General features: G+C 39.7%; 1 protein-coding gene across 2 annotated transcripts in view; it reads right to left on the bottom strand.

Moving 5' to 3' along the window:
- PRR16 (proline rich 16) overlaps nt 1-19,452 on the bottom strand; it is a 287,865-nt gene that overhangs the window by 93,142 nt on the left and 175,271 nt on the right. For both annotated transcript variants that reach the window (XM_019555343.1, XM_019555344.1), the window contains exon 2: nt 16,028-16,918. In XM_019555343.1, the coding sequence (XP_019410888.1) occupies nt 16,160-16,918 (759 nt within the window). In that variant the 3' untranslated portion in view covers nt 16,028-16,159. The remainder of the gene's footprint in view (nt 1-16,027; nt 16,919-19,452) is intronic.

Consider the following 19,452-nt stretch of genomic DNA (forward strand, 5'->3'; position numbering starts at 1 on the left):
GCACAAAGCATGGATCAAGCTGAAAAGATGAAGATCTGGATATGGACACTTCAAAACAACATTGTACAAGATGAACACCTTGGACAGTCCCCTCTGTGAATGCAGTATCCACAGTCAGAACAGCACTTATTCGAAAGCTGCAATCTTTACAAGTGCCCAGATGGGGTAGATGGAATACAAACACTGAGCAATAATACCAGAGAGTGGCTCATAGCTGGCCAGGGGAAACAAGAGGGGAGGAGGGTGTTTGGAAAAAGGGGCTTTGCTGACTCTCATCAGTGACAGCTTGGGGGAGGGGGCAGGGCCAGCCCAATGCTCAGAGAGAGGAAATGAGCTTTAGTCTAGGATAGATCACCACCGCATGAGGCAGGGGAGTGTGGGGTGCCACAATGCTCATGGGATGTCAGCAGAATGTAACTTACCATGAGTCACGATGGGATCTGGTACAGATGTTCATTACAGCACTCTGACCTAGAGCACTTAAGTCTGATGACACATCCATCCAGGGTTATCTTAGGGTGGGATCTGACATTTTTATAGTGCTCTATGTGCCCTGACCACCTGTTCAGTTACAGCTAAAGAGCACTTTTTGTATGCCTACCACACAATAAATGTAATTTTTGTACCTGGCTGAAAAGATGTATTGTTCCATTACAGTGCCTTTACCCATTTATTCTTCTTTCTTCCCCCAGACTTCATCCTTATTTTTCTTCTACTTTATATCAGTGCATCTCACTTTTCCCGTACATTCATTAACAAGCACGGTTCATTCTGTACCTAATTATAAAAAGTTCTACTGAAGACAACTGTGACATTTGGATTATTTCTCTGTCTTTAGTTTCAGTGCAGGAGTTGAATGGCTTTTAATAAGCATATTATACTAATTGCTCAGGAACTTCCTAAAGATTTGAAAGTGACTTTTCCTCCTTTTTCAGGGAGTGGGCAAAAAACAGAAAGGAAAACAGCTGAAATTCAGTTATAGATAATGTAAAAAATACCAAGGTATCAAAAAGTTAATTCATGGACATTTACACACTGTCTATACTTTCAAATACCTCTTTTAAGTAAAATCAAGCTGATGTTAAAATAGATACTTTGGGCAGGTTTCAACACTAAAAGGACAATTCCAACTGCACTACTATTTCAGATTTGCAAAATCTGCTTTCATTATGCTCAGCCTTCTAACTTTGCTTGACTGAGTTCATAAAACACATGCATGCTTCTGTTCAAAAGAAGAGAGGGAAAAATATGTAACCCTAATGTATACAAGTCTATATAGTTTGGGTCTACCTAAACTGAAATATATTTAAATCAAAATCTGAAAGTTCACTATTATTGCAAATGGATAAGTTGTCACATGTAGGAGGGGCCAAAACTGAAACTTTTCACTTATGCATTTCCTTTACATTTCTTCAGCATGAAGAATGCTATGGAATGGAAATGTATTTTCCTCTACAACAGTAACCGTATAATCCTTTTTCATGCCAACGTCTATTAATGGCCAATAATGACATCTGTCATATTTTTTCTTCATGAAGGCAACTGTATGATATCTTAGGAGGTTACTGAAGCTCTGCCCTTACCATATACTACCCACATGAATAAGAAATCTAATATTTGCCAAGCACTGTCATAATAGACACTTTAGTGAAGGCATTGATGTGCCAAAGTTTCATTCTATATTACTAAAAGACTGTGATATAAGGAAAATTGTGCTATCAACAACATAAGGGACAGAAAACCACACTTGCTTGAGATGCTTGTATCGTATTGTTCATTCCTGTCACAGAGGTAGCTAAGCACATGCTTTTGTCTCTGTTAGGTCTGGGGCCTAATGTTAACATTGCAAAATTCAATCATGTAATTATGCTGAAATTTGTAAAACCCAGGAAAACAAACACGAGTTAAAATTACAGTGCATCATGCTTATTTCTTGACTATACAAAAGACAATGTAATTTGTAGCCCTGAGTACAAAATAATATACCATATCTGGACAAAAATGAAAGAGGCAGATGGTAAAGCACTTACAAAAAATATTATTCAGTTGTTCATGTGCTAATTAACTCAGAAAGGAGGCTGAGTAGTTTAACATGCCTGAAAAAGCCTTATTTCACAAACTCAACCCTATGCTAGAGAAGAAATAAACATTTGCATGAAAAAAAATGCTGTCATGGAGCTGCTGCTCTCATATTCTTCTACATTAAGAGCAATCAGAAGTGAAATTTAAAGAAAAATAAACAAACCTACCTGGCAAAGTAAACTATGGGTGCTAAATCTATTTCATTCTCATAAAGGCATCACTAAAGAATGTGCTAGTACATATTTGCTCAAAGCACATTTGATTTCCATAATTAGTCAACTCCTTTTTCTGTTGTATATAAGTGATCTCCCTTCTCTTATTAGGTGTGTTAGTTTTTCATCAGGCAAGCCTTGGAATGTGAATTGTCTGAGGCCAGACAGCTCCTAAAAAGGTACACCATTACTGTAATAACCCCAAACTGTTTAGTTTACAAAAGACAGCAGGGTAGATTGTGCAGAGCTCCTGAAGGATGGGGTGGAATAAAGGCAGGAAGGAAAAATTTCCCCCACCCTGACATTAAGGGACATAGTCACAACTGAAACCCCTGCACTGTCCTGGCCATAAAAACTAGCAAGTTAATCACCACAAAAATGACACCACAATGATTCCAACTCTCCTTATTATTTGCAAAAGTGAGAAAAGCTCGCAGCTGACCAGAGAAAGGAGTTTATGTTGCATTCCTTAAATAAATGATTCTCAACCAGAGTGCCATGGCACCCCAGAATGCCTTGAGATCCTTTCAAGGTTGCCACAATGTGCCATACATTGTTAGCTCTGTTAGGTGTGCAAACATGGTTCACAAGATAAACTCAGAGATTTCAAAACAGAACTGCATAATATTAAAAACTTTCTGACCTGTTGTGGTCTTCCTAAATTCTTTGCAACAAAATTATTCTATTTATCTATAGTCAAAAATTGAGTGAAAATTAAGAGATGACATTTTCTGAGGGGTACTTTGAGTACATCAAGGGGCACTTCGAATCTAAAAGGTTGATAACCACTGCCCTAAGTTGACAGGTGTGGCACAGGTTGATAGACATCAGGTATGCATATCAACTTAGGCTGATAGGCATGCATAGCTGCCAAATAGGAACATCTGTCAAGCAAGTGACATGCAATTAAAGATCTGTAGCTATGCTATCCTCTTTAATTATTTCTTAAATGTAAGTTTTGGCTTTTGAAGATCTTAATTAGTCTAGCAGACTTTTTTATTTATTATGACATAACTATTGCCCATTTCCACAATTGGAAAATGGGTGGCTTCACATAGGCCTTTTTCCCACATAAGGCTGCTTTATTAAGTTGGTCTGCCACACGTACCAGAAATATTCATGACATTTAAAGTTTCTCAAGTGCAGTCGTCATGGCAAGTCCTGATTTGCCATAATAGGCTTGGTAGCTTCAAGGGCTGCAAGGTAGCTACAGAACAAATTCCTGCAATTGGTAAATGAAGGTTGTTTGACCATTCTCCCCACAGATACTCCATAAAGATTTCTATAAACATCTATGTAAAATACAATAAATTAGCAAATCTGCCTACTGTCTTAAAGTTCTTTCTGCATCACAAAATAAGCCAGCATGATAAAAGTCCCAGTTTGTGATTCACATAAAACACCATCCACACCTAATTGTTATGCAAGAATGATACAACTACACTGCAATTTTTATGAACTAAACTGCTGTGTGCTTACTGATAGCATCAGTGCTGTCACTCTTTTAAAGTTATGCAAAGACACATTCCATCCTAATAGATTCAGAAATTTTAGGATGCAATATGTAATTACTGTATGCTATGTAACATACCCTGTGCTTTAAAGTACACAGTAGGTACCAAGTCATTTTGAGATGGAATGTTCCAGATGTTACACTTACTATTGTGCTCCATTCTTCTTCTCTATGTCTTTGCAAAGATCTCAAATGTCATTTTTTCCCTCAATTCTAAGTCTATGATGATTTATAGAAATCCATTAGGTACCCCCTCTCTTGCTTTATGTCTGGAATTATGCTTTCCCTCATTCTTCAATATACACTAAAAAGACATCTAGATCATACTAAAAAGACATCTAGATCTAAGGTCCCTGGTAGATGTTCAGTTAAAGGCACCATATAATCTTGATGCATGATCTCAACAATTGTCCTTTCTACCATGCTACACATGCATGGTAGGAAACACAGTTGTGGGATTGGGGATTAGATTCCCATTGCACCATACAACTGGTGCAGGGGGAGCCTGAAATCATGATCAGAGTCCATCATTCATGAACCTAGGCTCCCTCTGCATCAGCATGCAGGAAGCCACTCAAATGATCTCCGGCCCCAACCTTAGAAGTATATCAGAGCCAAAGGGCTCTAATACACCCTTGAGGCTGGGAGCACCACTCCCAGGCAGGTATACCAGAGCCCTCAACTCTGCTGTGCCCCCAAGGTTGGGGGCACAGATAACCTGATCTGCACCTCCCAGGCTCTTATGGGGCAAGAGAGCCACAGGATAAAGGCTCTGCTGCCTCCTTAAGCTGACCAGGGCTCCCAGCCTCTGGGGCACAGCAGAGTAACAATTTTGTGGCTTATTCCTTGCTTTATCATGCCATTAATTGCATTAACATATGGCCAGGTTACTATTTAAAATGTGATTAACTGGTTAATCCTGTCTTAAGTGTAACATCTGCCTGGGGCTTTCTGAAATACAAAACCAAATAGTATTGCAGTAAAGCTATGCCACCTGTAATGCTACATACTTTGAGATAAAAATCAATGACTAATGCAGTCAGGCTAGTGATTCATAGCATGATTACAACATTTCCACTTCAATTACACATAGTTGCTCAGACTTCTCTTTAGTCATTGAAAAAGGAGCTATAATTAAAACATGTAAATAAAGATTTCTGTGTAGCCTCAGAGGACGAATAAAATACTCTGATAAACAGTATATTCTGTACTCTGCTAACTCTAAAACCAGGGATTTGAACTAACCAGAGGGTGCCAAACAGTACGGTAGCCAAAATTAATTATTTTATATAACATTTTAGGTACATCAAAATGTTTTTGATCGTCAAAATCATCAAGATGCTGGAGAGTTTGTCTTTCTATATACAATGGACTCTGATTTAAATAGAAAAACAAAACAAAACAAAGGATGTAAGAAACATGTAGCAACCTCAGTCCCTGAAGGGCAGGAGGAACAACTGTGATTTCTTTTGCCAGTTCTCCCCATAATGTCTTAACAGTTAATGGCACAACACAATTTCATTTCCAGGTTTTGTTTCAGAAAATCTCCCCATGCCAGCTGTATCCTAATGAACAACAGTATGACAAAGAAGCAATCTACACTTTTTTTCCCTACATTTCAAAACTTCTTTCAGAGAACTTCACTAAGTGAATGGAAAACATCAAAGCTTTCTTTTCCATCCTTTCTCTGTTTGAGGTCTGAATTTGGACATTTAAAACAATCTTACAATGTAGATTCTTCTCTATAGACTGCCACCTCGACAGGGTGAAGAGGCTTGCGTACACCAATGACCTTAACAGCAACACTGTCAGGAGCCTTGTAGTCCTGGTAGGATCACCTATAGTGCTAAGGTCAAATGTGAGGTATCAGATGAAAAGCATTCCAACATAACAAAAACCTCAACAATGGAGCAGGCAGATAAAGAAAGCACATTTCTCAATGGCTGTGAAGGTGGATGAAGGCTGCAGTGAAAGATTAACCCTAGTCATCTTAGATCTCCTTGCCACTGGACACAGGTTTCCCCTCCAGCAAGATCCATGCGATTGCAATGTTCAACAGCCTCCTCATGTAAAGCACATGTGCAGGCTTCTCCCACTGGAGAACCAATGCCCATAGCCTCTACAAAGTCCTGAGGTGACAGACAAGTGGCATCATGGATGGATGAAGTGATTGCCAGGAGTCCCTAGTCACGGATCCACACACAGGCAGTAGTTGGAGGGAGGTCGCTTCATCCTTGGAAAGGGACAGAAGAGTGATTAGGCAGCTGGGATTGTGACTGAACAGTCCTTTTTAGGATCCCCTTTGCTCCCCTACATGGGAAGGAGGCTAGAAAAGGTGCCCCAAGCAAAGGCTGTCCCACCCGACTGGATCACTTGAATTATTGTCAAAACACAAAACTCTCTTTTGCACCCTGGAATGTATGAACCCTACTAGTCACTCTGAAAAGTGACAGACCTCAACATATAACAGCTATTGTCACCCAAGATTTCTTGTGATACACTGCTGTCAGTGAGACCAAATATGCAGACAAAGGTGATCTGAGGGAGGAGGGGGCTGGCTATATATTCTTCTGGAAAGAGAAACCTGCAAACAACAGGTGAATACATGGTGTTGGTTTTGCTGTTAAGAACCAGATTGTCAGACTAATAACTGAACTGCATGTTGGCATTAACGAGCACCTTATAACTCTCCATCTCCAACTGACCAACAATGTTTGCTACCTTCATCAGTGCATACGCCCCAATACTCAATGCTGAGGAAGAACAGAAAGAACAGTTTTATGCTGTCCTTGATGCAAACCTGACAATCATCCCAAAAGAGGATAGGATCATCCTTCTTGGAGATTTCAATGCAACAGTTGGCCAGGACTAACATGTGGAGGGGGCACCACTGGGAAGGAGTGCACAAGGGCAGCACAAGGGCCTCTAAACATATCTCAGAAAGAAACTCACCAATCTTAGAATTGGAAATTATTATATTGAAGAAAACTGCAAGCTCTAGAGATCATCGATGAAACTTGCATGAAATCAATTGGATTTATTACCCAACACCATCAAGGCTGGTTTGATGAAAACACCACTTAGATCAAAGCCCTTCTCAATTGGAAGATAACCAATTTCTGTGACTTGCAAAACCATCCTACATTCAGTCAGAAGCTTGGAACTTTTTGATGGCTTAAAGTGGAAGCCCAGAGGAAGTTTTGAGAAACCAAAAACAAGTGGTGGGAAGAGAAGACAAAAGAAATCCAATGATTTGTTGACAATCATAACATGTAAAGCGTCTTCAGTGCAATCAAGGATGTGCGTGGACTAAGCTGTTGTGGATCTGAGGATGGCAGTCCACTCCTCAAAGATGAGTCCATCAAAAACCACTAGAAGGAGCACTACCAAAAGCTCATGGCTGATGAAATCATTGAATCCATCCCACAGCATCCAGTAAAGGAAGCACTTGCTAGTCCAACCTCTGAAGAAGTCTGTCAGGTGATAAGACAGATGCAGAACAATAAAGCATCTGACCCTGATGGAATACCAGCTCAGGTCTTCAACACTGGTGGGAAAACTGTGACCAACAATTTCCACACACTGTTTCTCAAAATCTAGAACACTGATGAAATTCCTGCTGACCTAAGGCATGCCAATATTATCACCATTTTTTACAAGGGAGATAAGTCAAACTGTGGAAACTATCAACATATCGCCCTCTTTTCCATCACTGGGAAGATCCTTGCTCAAATTCTGCTGAACTCACTGCTCCTTCTTGCTGAGGAAATCCTTCCCAAGTCTCATTGTGGCTTCAGACCATCAACAGGCATCATGGATATGATTTTTTCAGCCTGGCAGATCCAGGAAAAATGCCAAGAATACCACCAGGAACTATATATGGCCTTTTTTGATTTGACCAAAGCCTTCAACTCTGTTAACCATGGAAGATCTTTTCAAAGTTTGGCTGCCCAGGGAAATCTATCACTATCCTAAGACTGCTTCATGACCAAATGCCTGCCTCCATCCTATGCAGTGGCTCTGCTATGGAGCCCTTTGCCATTTGAACTGGCATCAAGCAGGGCACTGGCAATGCATAGGTGGTACACAAGGGTGCACATGCATTCCCTGAGAGCGCTGGTGCACTCCCTGACTGGGCACACTTGCCACTTAGGCGATGAGCAGGGGGGCAGGCAAGAGTGATGATGCCCCCCTGCAAGCGCTGGCTGACTGCTACAATTGCTGCAGCCACTTCTGGGGGTGACTGTAGCCACTTCTGGGAGTGGCTGCAGTGATTGGCCAGCACTTACTCCCAGAAGCGGCTGCAGCAATCAATCATCACGAGATTGCTCGCAGGGGACCCCCGCCCCCAAGGTGGCAGGTCTGATCGCAGGGGGTGCCTGTGCCCCCCCCCCAACTAAGGTGGCACCAGTTGCCCATGAAGCAGGGCTGTGTAACTGCATCAGTTTTGTTTTCCATCTTTCTTATGGTCATCAAGATGCTCATCCATGACTCTTTGTCACATAGCAACAGCACTGAGTAGAGGATGGACAGGTACATTTTCAATCTCCCCTACCTCCATGCCAAAACCAAAGTTATTTTGGCCTCAGTCTTGGAACTTCAGTACTCTGATGATTGTGCTGCCATTACATATATGGAGAAAGACCTACAAATGGCCCTTACCTGCTTCTCTCAAGCATACCAGTGCCTGGGACTAAGCCTTAACATCAGAAAAACAAAGGTGCTTCACCAGCCTGCTCTGAACTGATCAATTCCCCCAGCAAAGATCCTCATTGATGGATAGGACCATCACACAAATGCCACTGAATCATCAAGTGTTCAACAATCAAATCAAGACTTGAACAAAGCTCCTACTATATAAGGCTGTCATAATCCCAACTCTTTTCCATGGCTGTCACGTTTTGAGAGGACCTAAAGGGACCACCTGAAAAGCCTGGAATGCCATTACCAGCACTACCTCTAGAAGATCCTTGGCATAAAGTGGGAGGATCATCACACAAATGTCAGTGTCCTCACCAATATTAACACCACCAGTGTGAAAGTGTTGATTACTCAACATCAATTGTGGTGGACAGTGCACTCTGTGCATGCATCTTATGTACGTTTACCAAAACACCTGCTATACTCCCAACTCAGCCAAGGACAAAGGACACATGGGAGCCAGAGCAAATGCTTCTGGGACATCCTCAAGGCAAATGCTAAGTGTGGCATTTATACCACAAACTGGGAAAAACTAGCCCAGGACAGGGCTATGTGGCAACACCTTGCGAGAGAAGATGCATTTTATTTTGAGGAAAAGTTTTGCCTTGGAGGTAGAAAAATGACAGAAATGGAAGGGAATGAAACAAGACCAAGAAATCTAGGGTCCAACTTAGCCTTCTTAGCCATCAACAAATTCATTTACAAACCTTTACTTGACCTGTGGGAATGATCATCTTAGATTGTGAGATCAGTGCCACCACTGCACAATGTAGACTTAAAAGTATCAAGAAGGGGTAAAAACTAAATAATAGTCTGAAATGGCAATAACCATGGTTACTGAAGTTGTGTGTAATATTAGGTCCTTTCATTATTAGTATACTTAAAAAGATCTTGCAGCAGAAGCTCAAAGTATATTAAATATAATTTCAAAAAATGTTATATTTTGGTAATGATCTGTCTTTGAAACTATCTAGTTATGGGTGATTTGCTATGAGCTCTTAAGGATGATATAAAACAGATTACTTCCCAAGTGCTTTAAAGATGCTTCACAATAGCTGTGGTCTGAATTTAAGAAATGTTTCTTGCTGCATATAACATTGTATTGTTCCTTATAACATTTTAATTTAAAGTTTCTGGGCAATATTATAAAGCTTTAAGTTATCTACTTCCAATGTTTTGCAGGTTTACTTATTTTCATTTAAACTTTATTTTGTCTGTTGATACTGTAAAAATGTTATGCCAGTAAAAATAAAACTCACTGTAGGAAGAAAGACAAGAAAAACATTCATTATAAAGTCCTACATCTATAATATTCTTACTAAGTATTATATGCAGCTTTGATCCATTAAAGAAAGACTGGATTAGCAAATATTCCAGAAAAAAAAATGATACCCATCACACTCCAAAACTTTATTTCTGGCTCAAAGGAACATCACATCCCAGCATTAGGGAAAGTGAATTAATGGAGACCAATGGTGCAAAGAAGCATTAATGCAGACCAATGTTGCAAACAAGCATTTCAACAACCCCACTCACATATGTGCCTGACCTAAACTTCAGTTTGGTTCTCCTGCATGCAGGAATTTGCCCAGCTGGAGGTACGTTGGTGGGGAAAAGAAGGAGGAGGAGGGGAAAGGTGCTGATGGGTTGAGGGATACTGGCAGGTATGGTAGAGGGGGCTGGCAAGTACCAGTGGGGTAGCTGAATGAGAGGCTGGGCTTTCCCAGCCCCAGGGCTGTGCTGTGAATGTGTGCAGGTATTCCTTAGGCTGGGTTAACCCATTTTAGATTGGGTTAGCCCAGGCTGATCTAAAGTTCATTCACCTCCAAGATAAACTAGTTTTATATAGGGCAGACCATTTTTAGGGCAATTTAATCCCTATGAATGCTTGCACCACTGATCATTTAAATAAACCTAACCTTGGTTAAGTCAATCCAAATGTAATACTAGTACATACCCATAGTCAAACGGTATTTTAGTTACAATCTTGCCACAGAATTCAAGACAACTAACAATATTTTTAACTATGTCTGTGATACACAGTGCCAGTACTTACTCTACATAATGACTGCTTTGTTGCCAAATTAGTGCAAATGCAGTAGCATAAAAGAATACTTAACAAGCTATGGAGAAGATTAACAGAATCCTCAATCTTAGCCTGCAGTGACTAACGCAGAATAACGGGAAAGTGCAAATACAGCCTCATAAATCTCCCTCAACCTCAAAAAAGTGCATCATTGCTGCATCTTCTCTTCAGTCCCTCTCTCCAGGCCAAACTAATGCGTGGACTTGCTGGTACTCAGATGGATTATAGTTCTGTTTGGCTCACTGCTGCTTGGCATACTTTATAGCTGAAATACAGTATCTTCACTGTATTCCTTCCCTAGATCCCCCCGGGCTGGGGGTGGGGGGGTGGAGGGACCAGTGAAGGTTTTCCCCATTCCTAGTTTCATGAGGACTGTCTCACCCCAGTCACTGGTGACTGACTGCAGAAAAGCAGCATCTTCATTGTTAGTCTCTATGGTGACTTGCTGCCTACAAAACTCCCAAATATTATTGAGCAAAAAGCATTTCCTTTCTATAGGAAGGAATCAGTCTGGTACCTCTTGGAAGGCTTGATGACTTAATTCACTTGAGCTCATATATTGAGTTAAGTCATACAAGGAGTGAGATGATTATCCTGGCTTTAAAACTGGATTGGTTTGTTTTTTGACATCATGGAGGCAGAGGAAGAAAGGGGAGAAGGAAAAGGGATACTTATATAAAATAGGATTACTTAGAAAATCTGAGGGCATCCACCAGTTCCTGTAGTGTCCTGGGACAGAACCCAGGGAAAGGAAACCTGTGTACCTAGTATCTGAGATTATTCTTGGGAGAAGAACTAGGTTAAGGTACATATAATATGTGGAGAACACAATCCTAAATCTCTACTTAGCTGCTTCACCTTATACTGGTAACCACATCTGGGCAGAAACTAAATATTGGCCCACATGTAAATATTAAAAACCTAGCTGCAGTAACATCTAAAATTATTGACACTGAAATCAAGACAAGAATTGCTTAGGATACACATTTTAAAACTGTAACCTGAAAAGCCCTCCAGTTGGCAAGATGAAAGATAAATATAATTAAGATTTCCCAGTGAAAAGGTGAGTGCCAGAACTGATAACTAGCTCTTTCATTTTAAGAAGTTTGAATAATGCAATAGGAAATTTTGCCAGTTGAGCCTATTTTTCCTGTGATTGACAGTAAATACTAAAGCTAAAAGCTTTAAAGCTAAGCATGAAACCTAACATGCTTCAGATAACATCTGAAGCCCTTGATACACGATAATTTTGGGTACCCCCTGGAGCCTGCAACACTTGAACTGTCCACACATTAACACCTGAAATTAGTTTTAAGAAGCCGTTACGCAATGCAAAGTTATGCCACTCCAGAGCAGGATTATTTCTGATCCATGTTACCCAGTTCAAGTTACACTAAGGTGTAACTACTGTAGGATACACCTTAGTGTAAACTTCCCAACCCCATCCTCCCCTGATGGATCAGATGAGACCCACTGCTCCCCACCCTCCCCAGTACTCCACATCCCTGATCACTGCTTCCTCCACATACCCCCTCTCCCTCCCCTGCATAGTTCTGGCTGCCTGCACCCTCTGTCCCAGGCTCAGCCCAGAGAAACAGCAGGAGCTGGGCAGGCAGGTTAACCCTTCCCTGCCTGCTCACCTGGGACAAACAGCACAGGCAGTCACAAGTAGAGGAGGGCAGGGAGAACATGAAGAGTCCTGGGGGACAGAGAGTGTGGGAGAAGCCTGGAATCAGATTCTTACCTTTGAGTCCTCCAGGCTCCTGATGGTCTAAAATGCAACTGCTCCAAACTTGAGCTAGCACCAAAACTAATCAACATTTGTGAGGCTCACAGTGTAAGGTGTAACAAGACCTCTAGTCATGTTTGGAAAACAATGTACAAACCACAAAACTGTATCGTGTTACACTACCATGTATATTTATTGTATTTATCTTTTTTAATAGGTAATAATAGAAAATAATTTTTGTTTACTATGCTGTTCCAGTCCTGAGTTCTCTTGGACAAAATCAATTGCTAATAAATTTGTGCCTGTTCTGTAGGAAAGTTAATCATCTGATAGAACCTTCTGAAAAGTTAAACTTTATTTACTTTGGATTCCAATTGACTTATACCCCCTAGAGAAAAAAAATGAGTTATGGAAGGCAATATTATGGCTCCACTCAAGTCACTAGTAAAACTCTCATTTCATTCTACGTGGTTAGGAGGGAAAACTAAAGGGTGCCCACCTCTTCACATAAGGGAGCTTGTTTAAAGAGTTAGATAATTTTTTGTCACACGCCTGCTCGAATGTACTATTTTGAAGGGATATAGGAGCTGAGGCTGCTGGAAGCCAGTTTAGTAGAGCAGAAGCTTCAGTTTCCAGGGAGCAGATAAGGAAACAGATAAAGAACAGACATAGCAGGATCAAGGTACCAGTACTGAGAGATATCATCATGGTTGGGTCTATACTAGAATACAGATAAATGTTATCTAAAAAGGCTTCATAGGGAAAGACAAATATCTTTAAAAGACCAAAAGAGATGAAAGAATACAAGAAGAGAAAAAAAAAACCTACAGTATTTCAAACAGAAATTTAAGAACTGGAGCTAAGGTGTACTAAAAATTAAATTTAGAGAAAGGTATATAACAAACAGGTTAGTGCATGTGACCAGTCTCCCTCTCTCTGTTGAACTCATAAAAGAGAGGTTATGAGTTATAAGAATCAGTAGCTACAAAACAACATCCAAGAGGTAAGTCATACAATTGGACTTCTGCCATCATACTAAAGATTAAGTAAGGGACTTCCGGAACTAAGAGCAGGAGGTGCTACCACTTGAGCTAAGATTCTGCAGCTGCAACTTGAGAGCCAAGTTGCTGAAGCTGTTGAGAAAGAAAACTCGTATCCTCTGTGAAATTAGATCACAAAGGGAGAGCTGTAACATCTAGTCACCCTGGGTTATATGTTAACACAGTGAACACAGTGAAAGGAATCAGAAGGTTAAAAAAATTGGAAAAGAAAAGAGAGAGCTAAGACAAAACTGAACTAGACATATTAAAACAAACACGAGATACATGACTATAACCCCTTCCATACAATATGTGCTATTAAAAAAACATGTTTTCTAATTGAGTTAAATTATAGCAGTAAGCATATATTGTAATTTATGCTGAAGTCAGTATCCCAAGATAAAGCTTTCCTTTTTTAATGGAAACAACTATGCAGTTGCATTGTTTGAGTGTGGATATATACATGTCATTAACATCTTGACTGTGTTTAAAGTCACAAGGGTAAATGGAACTTCATGGAAGGTTTTCCAGTACTTTTGACTTTTTTATAGGAAAAAGTTCCTTGTTCCTATTTCAACCAAAATAATTCCACTGGTAAAAGCAAGAGATGGGATCGAACAGCAACAAAAAACACTTGGAAGTGTACAATAGCTAACAATTACCTTGCATTATGATTATTGGATGTACCAAACAGGACAATGCAGTATGAGGCTAAGTCCCAAAGGCATATTTGTACCATATGCAGCCTTGCTCACTGTATAAAATTCAGCAGGGCTTAGTAATTTGCTACAGAAAGAGTGATTATGTTGCCTGGATATTATGCTTGTTGCTGGTTTTGTTATTTTGGTCAAATCAAATTCTTCAAAGATACAGTAATGTAAATCTAGTGGAGTAACTACAAGGCTTACTTCAGCTGAATTTCTACTGCTACGTGCAAACTTAAAGGAATATCTTTTATTTCCATATTGGTTAATAAAACTCCACAAATACCTGGCCAAACTCTTTCAAAGGTAAAAAGCTTAACTCTGCTTTGCATTCTAGTTCAAATCTAAATAGATTGTTCTGACCCATCTACCTATATTCTGCTGTTTGTGTCATTTTCAAACTTAATTTTGGAGGGATGGATCTGTGCTAGATACCAACATTCCTACTTCTATGAATAATAAATGCTCTTTCTAAAATACAATTAAAATGATAGTTTTCTAACTAGTAAGAATATTAATTGGGTTCACCACCAAAATGTGATAAAGAGAAATCTCTTGTTTTGCATGTTAATTCTTAGTAATAGCACAGAGCTTTTCATCTTCAAAGCCCTTTACCAGCATTAACCAGCCATGCCTGAAGACTGAGGCAAAATTGCTATTGTCCTCAAAGGAAGATTTGCGTGAAGAACTGTATGAAGACTTGAATTTCATCTGTGTGAACTACCAAGTACTATCCCCATTTTACAGACAGAGCACTGCAAGCAGAGGACAAGTGATAGGGCAGTGACTTCTCTTGCCAAAAATGTCAGAAGTAAATATGCAATCATATCAACATGATCTTCAAGTTACAGCAAGGGAAGCTTAGGTTAGAGAATAGAAACAAACTCTCTCACTAGGATGCTAGTAAAGCACTGGAAAAGGCTACCCAGAGAAGTTATGGAATCTTCATCCCTGGAAGTTTTTAAGAATTGGGTAGACAAAGCCTTGGCTGGGATGATCTAGTTGGGGATGGTCCTGCTTTGAGCAGTGGGTTGAACAAGATGACCTCCTGAGGTTCTTTCCAACACTAATTTTCTAGGATTCTGTGATTCTAACATATCTTCCAATTACATCTTTATTTCCATAACTAAGATACAGCTTTCTGAAAGTTTAATGATTTATATCATAATATACAAAGCATACATGATGCTCTTGATGCAAGCACTCAGGCATATAAAATAGGAATCAGAACTCATGGCAAAGATGACATATTTTATTAGACCAGCTAGATATTTGCAAAAACAATGTTTATTTGCAAGCTTTTGGGTGCACACACCATTTCTCGGGAACAGGAGAATGCAAAGACTGTAACATTTCTCCTATGTGGAAATGGATATTCATATTTCACAGGAAAGCTGAAGGTGTTGTAAGATCTCCTGGTAGGAAAAGTTCATTTTGTGCATTCTCCTATGCCTAAGGAAGGATGTGTGTGCCCCAAAGCTGGCAAATAAAGACCTTTTTTTGCAAACATCTAGTTGGTCTAATAAAAGATCTCACCACTGCCATGAGTTCTGATTCCTTTTGCCTGTAGACCAATTGGCTACAACCTGCATCCCTGGGGCATATAAGAACATATTTGTTAAGATTCAGTCAGGATTTTTTAGCTGGAGCTGCAGTTTGCTCCACCTAATGATACATTATATTTTTAGCAAATGTACTTCAAAAGTTTCACTTATTACAAAGCCATATAATACTAATTATTCTATTAACACAGGCATGGTGAACTTTACCACTAATTGCTACACACACACAACATTTTCAAGATGAACTCTGAACAGTGTTGAAACCACAGTTAGAAATGTTCAGCTGTAATTGCTTTTTGCAATCCATGATCTGAAGCCTGTTTGCTGTACTAGAGTATTTAACAACAAAAAATCTTTGGTGGGCATATGTGATATCAAATAACTTTATTTGTACTTACCATGTGAATTTATGCCACTTCGCTGCACACAGGGTGTAATATTGGGGCTTTTTATTGCTTGATTAGAAAGTGCTCATAACCTATTTGTTTATGCTTATATATAGGAAAAAACAGTTTCTCAAGTGGCATACATCACACTGTTGTAGTGGTTGATTTCCTCAAGATCGTCTTCTGGGGTTTTGGTGCAGTTTGTGGAGGCACAGTCGCAGGTCGGAGAGGAGGAAAGCTATTACTAGGACTTATTCCCAAGCCTCCATTTTCTAGAGGAAATGGAGGAAGAGGGGGTGGGGGAGGTGGGAGGGGAGGACATTGGTGCGGCAGCTTTCCTGGCACACGGGCAGGCTCACTGTGCAAGTGGACCTCCCTGTTTTTAATGTTATACCGAACGTCACAGTCAGGGCAGTAGCCATGGTACTGAACTTTCTCATTAAATCGTACCCGTTCCCGTGTTGCTGTCTGAGGACACCTGTCTTTATCAGGTCTATGGGTCAGAGGCTGCAGTGGGACTTTGTCCAAGTTACTATTAGGTATACAACACACATCCCCATTTGGGATTTTGTTTGGGCCTCCCGGTAAACCTCCATTTCGAAGCAGGGTCCCATTTGTCTTTACAGGGTTGGCAGAGGGAACCAGCCTGTGAGGTTCTTCACACTTTACAGGAGTCAATCGTGGAGGAGGTGGTGGTGGGTTGGGCTTCCTCAGTACTGTGAGGATAGCAGATGGATGTGCCGGAGGCTTGATGAGCGTTGCATTGGCACGCACCTTGACCTTCTCCAAGCTGGACGCTGTTGTGCTGCTTGAGCTACTGTTCAGCGTGTCAGTTTTGGAACTGTCTGTCATCTCATCCTCCAGCTGCAGGTCAGAGGTCAGTGTGTCAATCTGGTCGACCACCTGTGCAGAAACCAGAATGAATTATTGATAAAGGTTTGCCACAATAAAGGCAAACAAAGCTGTATTCACAGCCATCTTTGTTCCTTTCTTGGAATTCAAATATTTTAACATTCTGTGTGATGAATCACTGTTTCTGCTTTCTTCTTGTCTAAATACAATAATTGAAAAAAAAATCTGTGATTAGTCCTCTCATCCAAATACAAACAAAATACAATTTCAGCCTTTCCACAATAATATTTCTGAATCTTTTCTCCAGGGCTTAACTACCAATAACACTGTGTGTGAACTATAATCCTTCAATAATATGGTTTGCCTCAGTGCAGTATAGGGCAGAATTATTTAACCTCAGCTTGTAAAAGATGATATTTGAATCTGGATGCACTGTCAAAGATCTCTTAGAGCTGACATTTAACATAATCCAGATTTAAACATGTATCTCTGAATTGGAAATATTGTAGATATACTGCCAAAAGTTAAGCTACATTCCTTTAGGAACCATTTTCTATATAAATAATTCAGGTAGTGAAATGCACTAGTTGGCTTATATGAAACTGATCTCTTTTCTTTTGGTTCAGTAACGCATGGAACCAAATTCAAAACAGGGCTATTTTAACAACAAAAAAAATAGATGCAAAAATTGTTTGCAAAATGTACCAGTGGATATATCTCAGACTTAATTTTCCATGCATTTTGTACAAATTCCTCTACCTATGATACTTCTAAATTTGCTCATTTCTATAGCTTCATGACTCTTCTACTTTGCTACTTTACAATTTATGATCTCAGCTAATTCAACTTTCCCTCCACTAATTATAACAAGCTTTGTACACTGATTAAAAGCCCTTCTGAAAAACCCTGCCTAGTCATTAACTCTAAAATAAGCATACCAAAAGGGGAAAAAAGCATACAAAATCTTTACAAATTTGGAAACTGACAAACGCGACTTCTTTCTCCTGTACCTGCTCAACACTCTATGGTAAAGATTCTCCCGCTATATCCATTTTCCAATTTTAATACGTTTTCAGATAAAGTTGTCATTTTATTTGCTGAGGGTAATACTGATGCCATTGGCTTAAAGTATAATAGCTGAATATTGATGCACAAAAACACAATTTTATCATTTGCTAAAGCTAGCAAGTTGGCCACTGCCTATACTTTATTTATAGTGTGCAACAGGTCTCCTAAGTTGCAATGCATTGCTTCTGTCCCTAAATGATTGGGGAAAACTTAGAAGAGAATAATGAATGGAAAACCTATTCTTGTTCACACTTGGATACAAGCATTCATACTGGATGGCATTCACCTTTATGCACAGACCAATGTGCAACTACTGTCTTTCTCATTGCACTGGGATGAATGTTATCTATTAATGTGTGTCATTTATCAATAATGCATCTATACCAATAACTCATCTGTGTGTGAATGTTGCTGAGCAATGATCAATAAAAGACACAAATATAAACGAACCAAAACTGTTTAGAATAAGAACAAATGTTTGTGAATCCTGCTGGAGAAATATTAAATACATATACTAACACTCTAAAATGTTTTTCTTCTGTATATGGAAAAATTTCATATGAAATCCTAAACCATTTTTATATGTTATAGATATACTTGCATATACACTTTTGCCCCCTTCAGAACAGAGGAAAATTCTGTAAAATATTGCTAAAGTGGAAAAAAGCTAAAAAACTGAAAAAATTGGTCATTACAATTTCACCCCCTTGAAGATTCAGGCAATCCTATATTTATTTGCTATTATAAATGTGCTGCTATCATCTACTGTGCTGCAATCTCTTGATTAGGCATTTTGGAATATTCTTTTTGTAATAAAAAGTAGGCAACCATTTCTACCCATGGGAGGTGGATCCTTATTTCATAGAGGAATTGGAACCTGAAAGACTCTTTTGGCTTTGATGATATCAAAGTGCACTCCTCCGCAGAAGATAGAGCAAAGCCACCCTCAGTAATGTAGTGCCTAGCCAGTTCCACAACCCTTTTCCCCCACCTAAGGCACGCGATTCCTGTCACCAATCGCTGCTACTTATTTGTATGCTGTACATTTTCAGAATTTTGTTAAACCCTTATGCTAGGTGTTGCACAAACACATAGCAAGGGATGACAGGGCCTTATAAAGAGAAATAATTTTGTTCTCCATTTTACAGATAAGAACTGAGACAGGGAGAGATTAAGTGTACTTCTCAAAAGTCAAACAGGTAGATTGGCAAAGAAACTCAGTAAGAACAGTCACAGCATTAGGGCTCTGAAAACATATGCTGATCCACATAGGTTTAGTGCGACATTGCACTCCAGGCTAGTAAGCTTGGGTGAGAAAAGATGCATCCAACTACATATTTGAATTATCATAGAACCTGTTCATGTCAAGAGCAGACTGGCCCTGGTGCCATCGATGACAGAAAGCTTACCTACCCCTAACTGCCAATTGGTCAGTCTTCTGTGCGTCTTTGCTCAGTATTTGAAGCAGACTTAACAGACAGATGAAGCGTCCAACATGGGATTTGTATGTTTCTTGT

This window comes from Crocodylus porosus, unplaced genomic scaffold (genome assembly GCF_001723895.1).
Source record: "Crocodylus porosus isolate Cpor-Errol unplaced genomic scaffold, CroPor_comp1, whole genome shotgun sequence".
Lineage (NCBI taxonomy): Eukaryota > Metazoa > Chordata > Crocodylia > Crocodylidae > Crocodylus > Crocodylus porosus.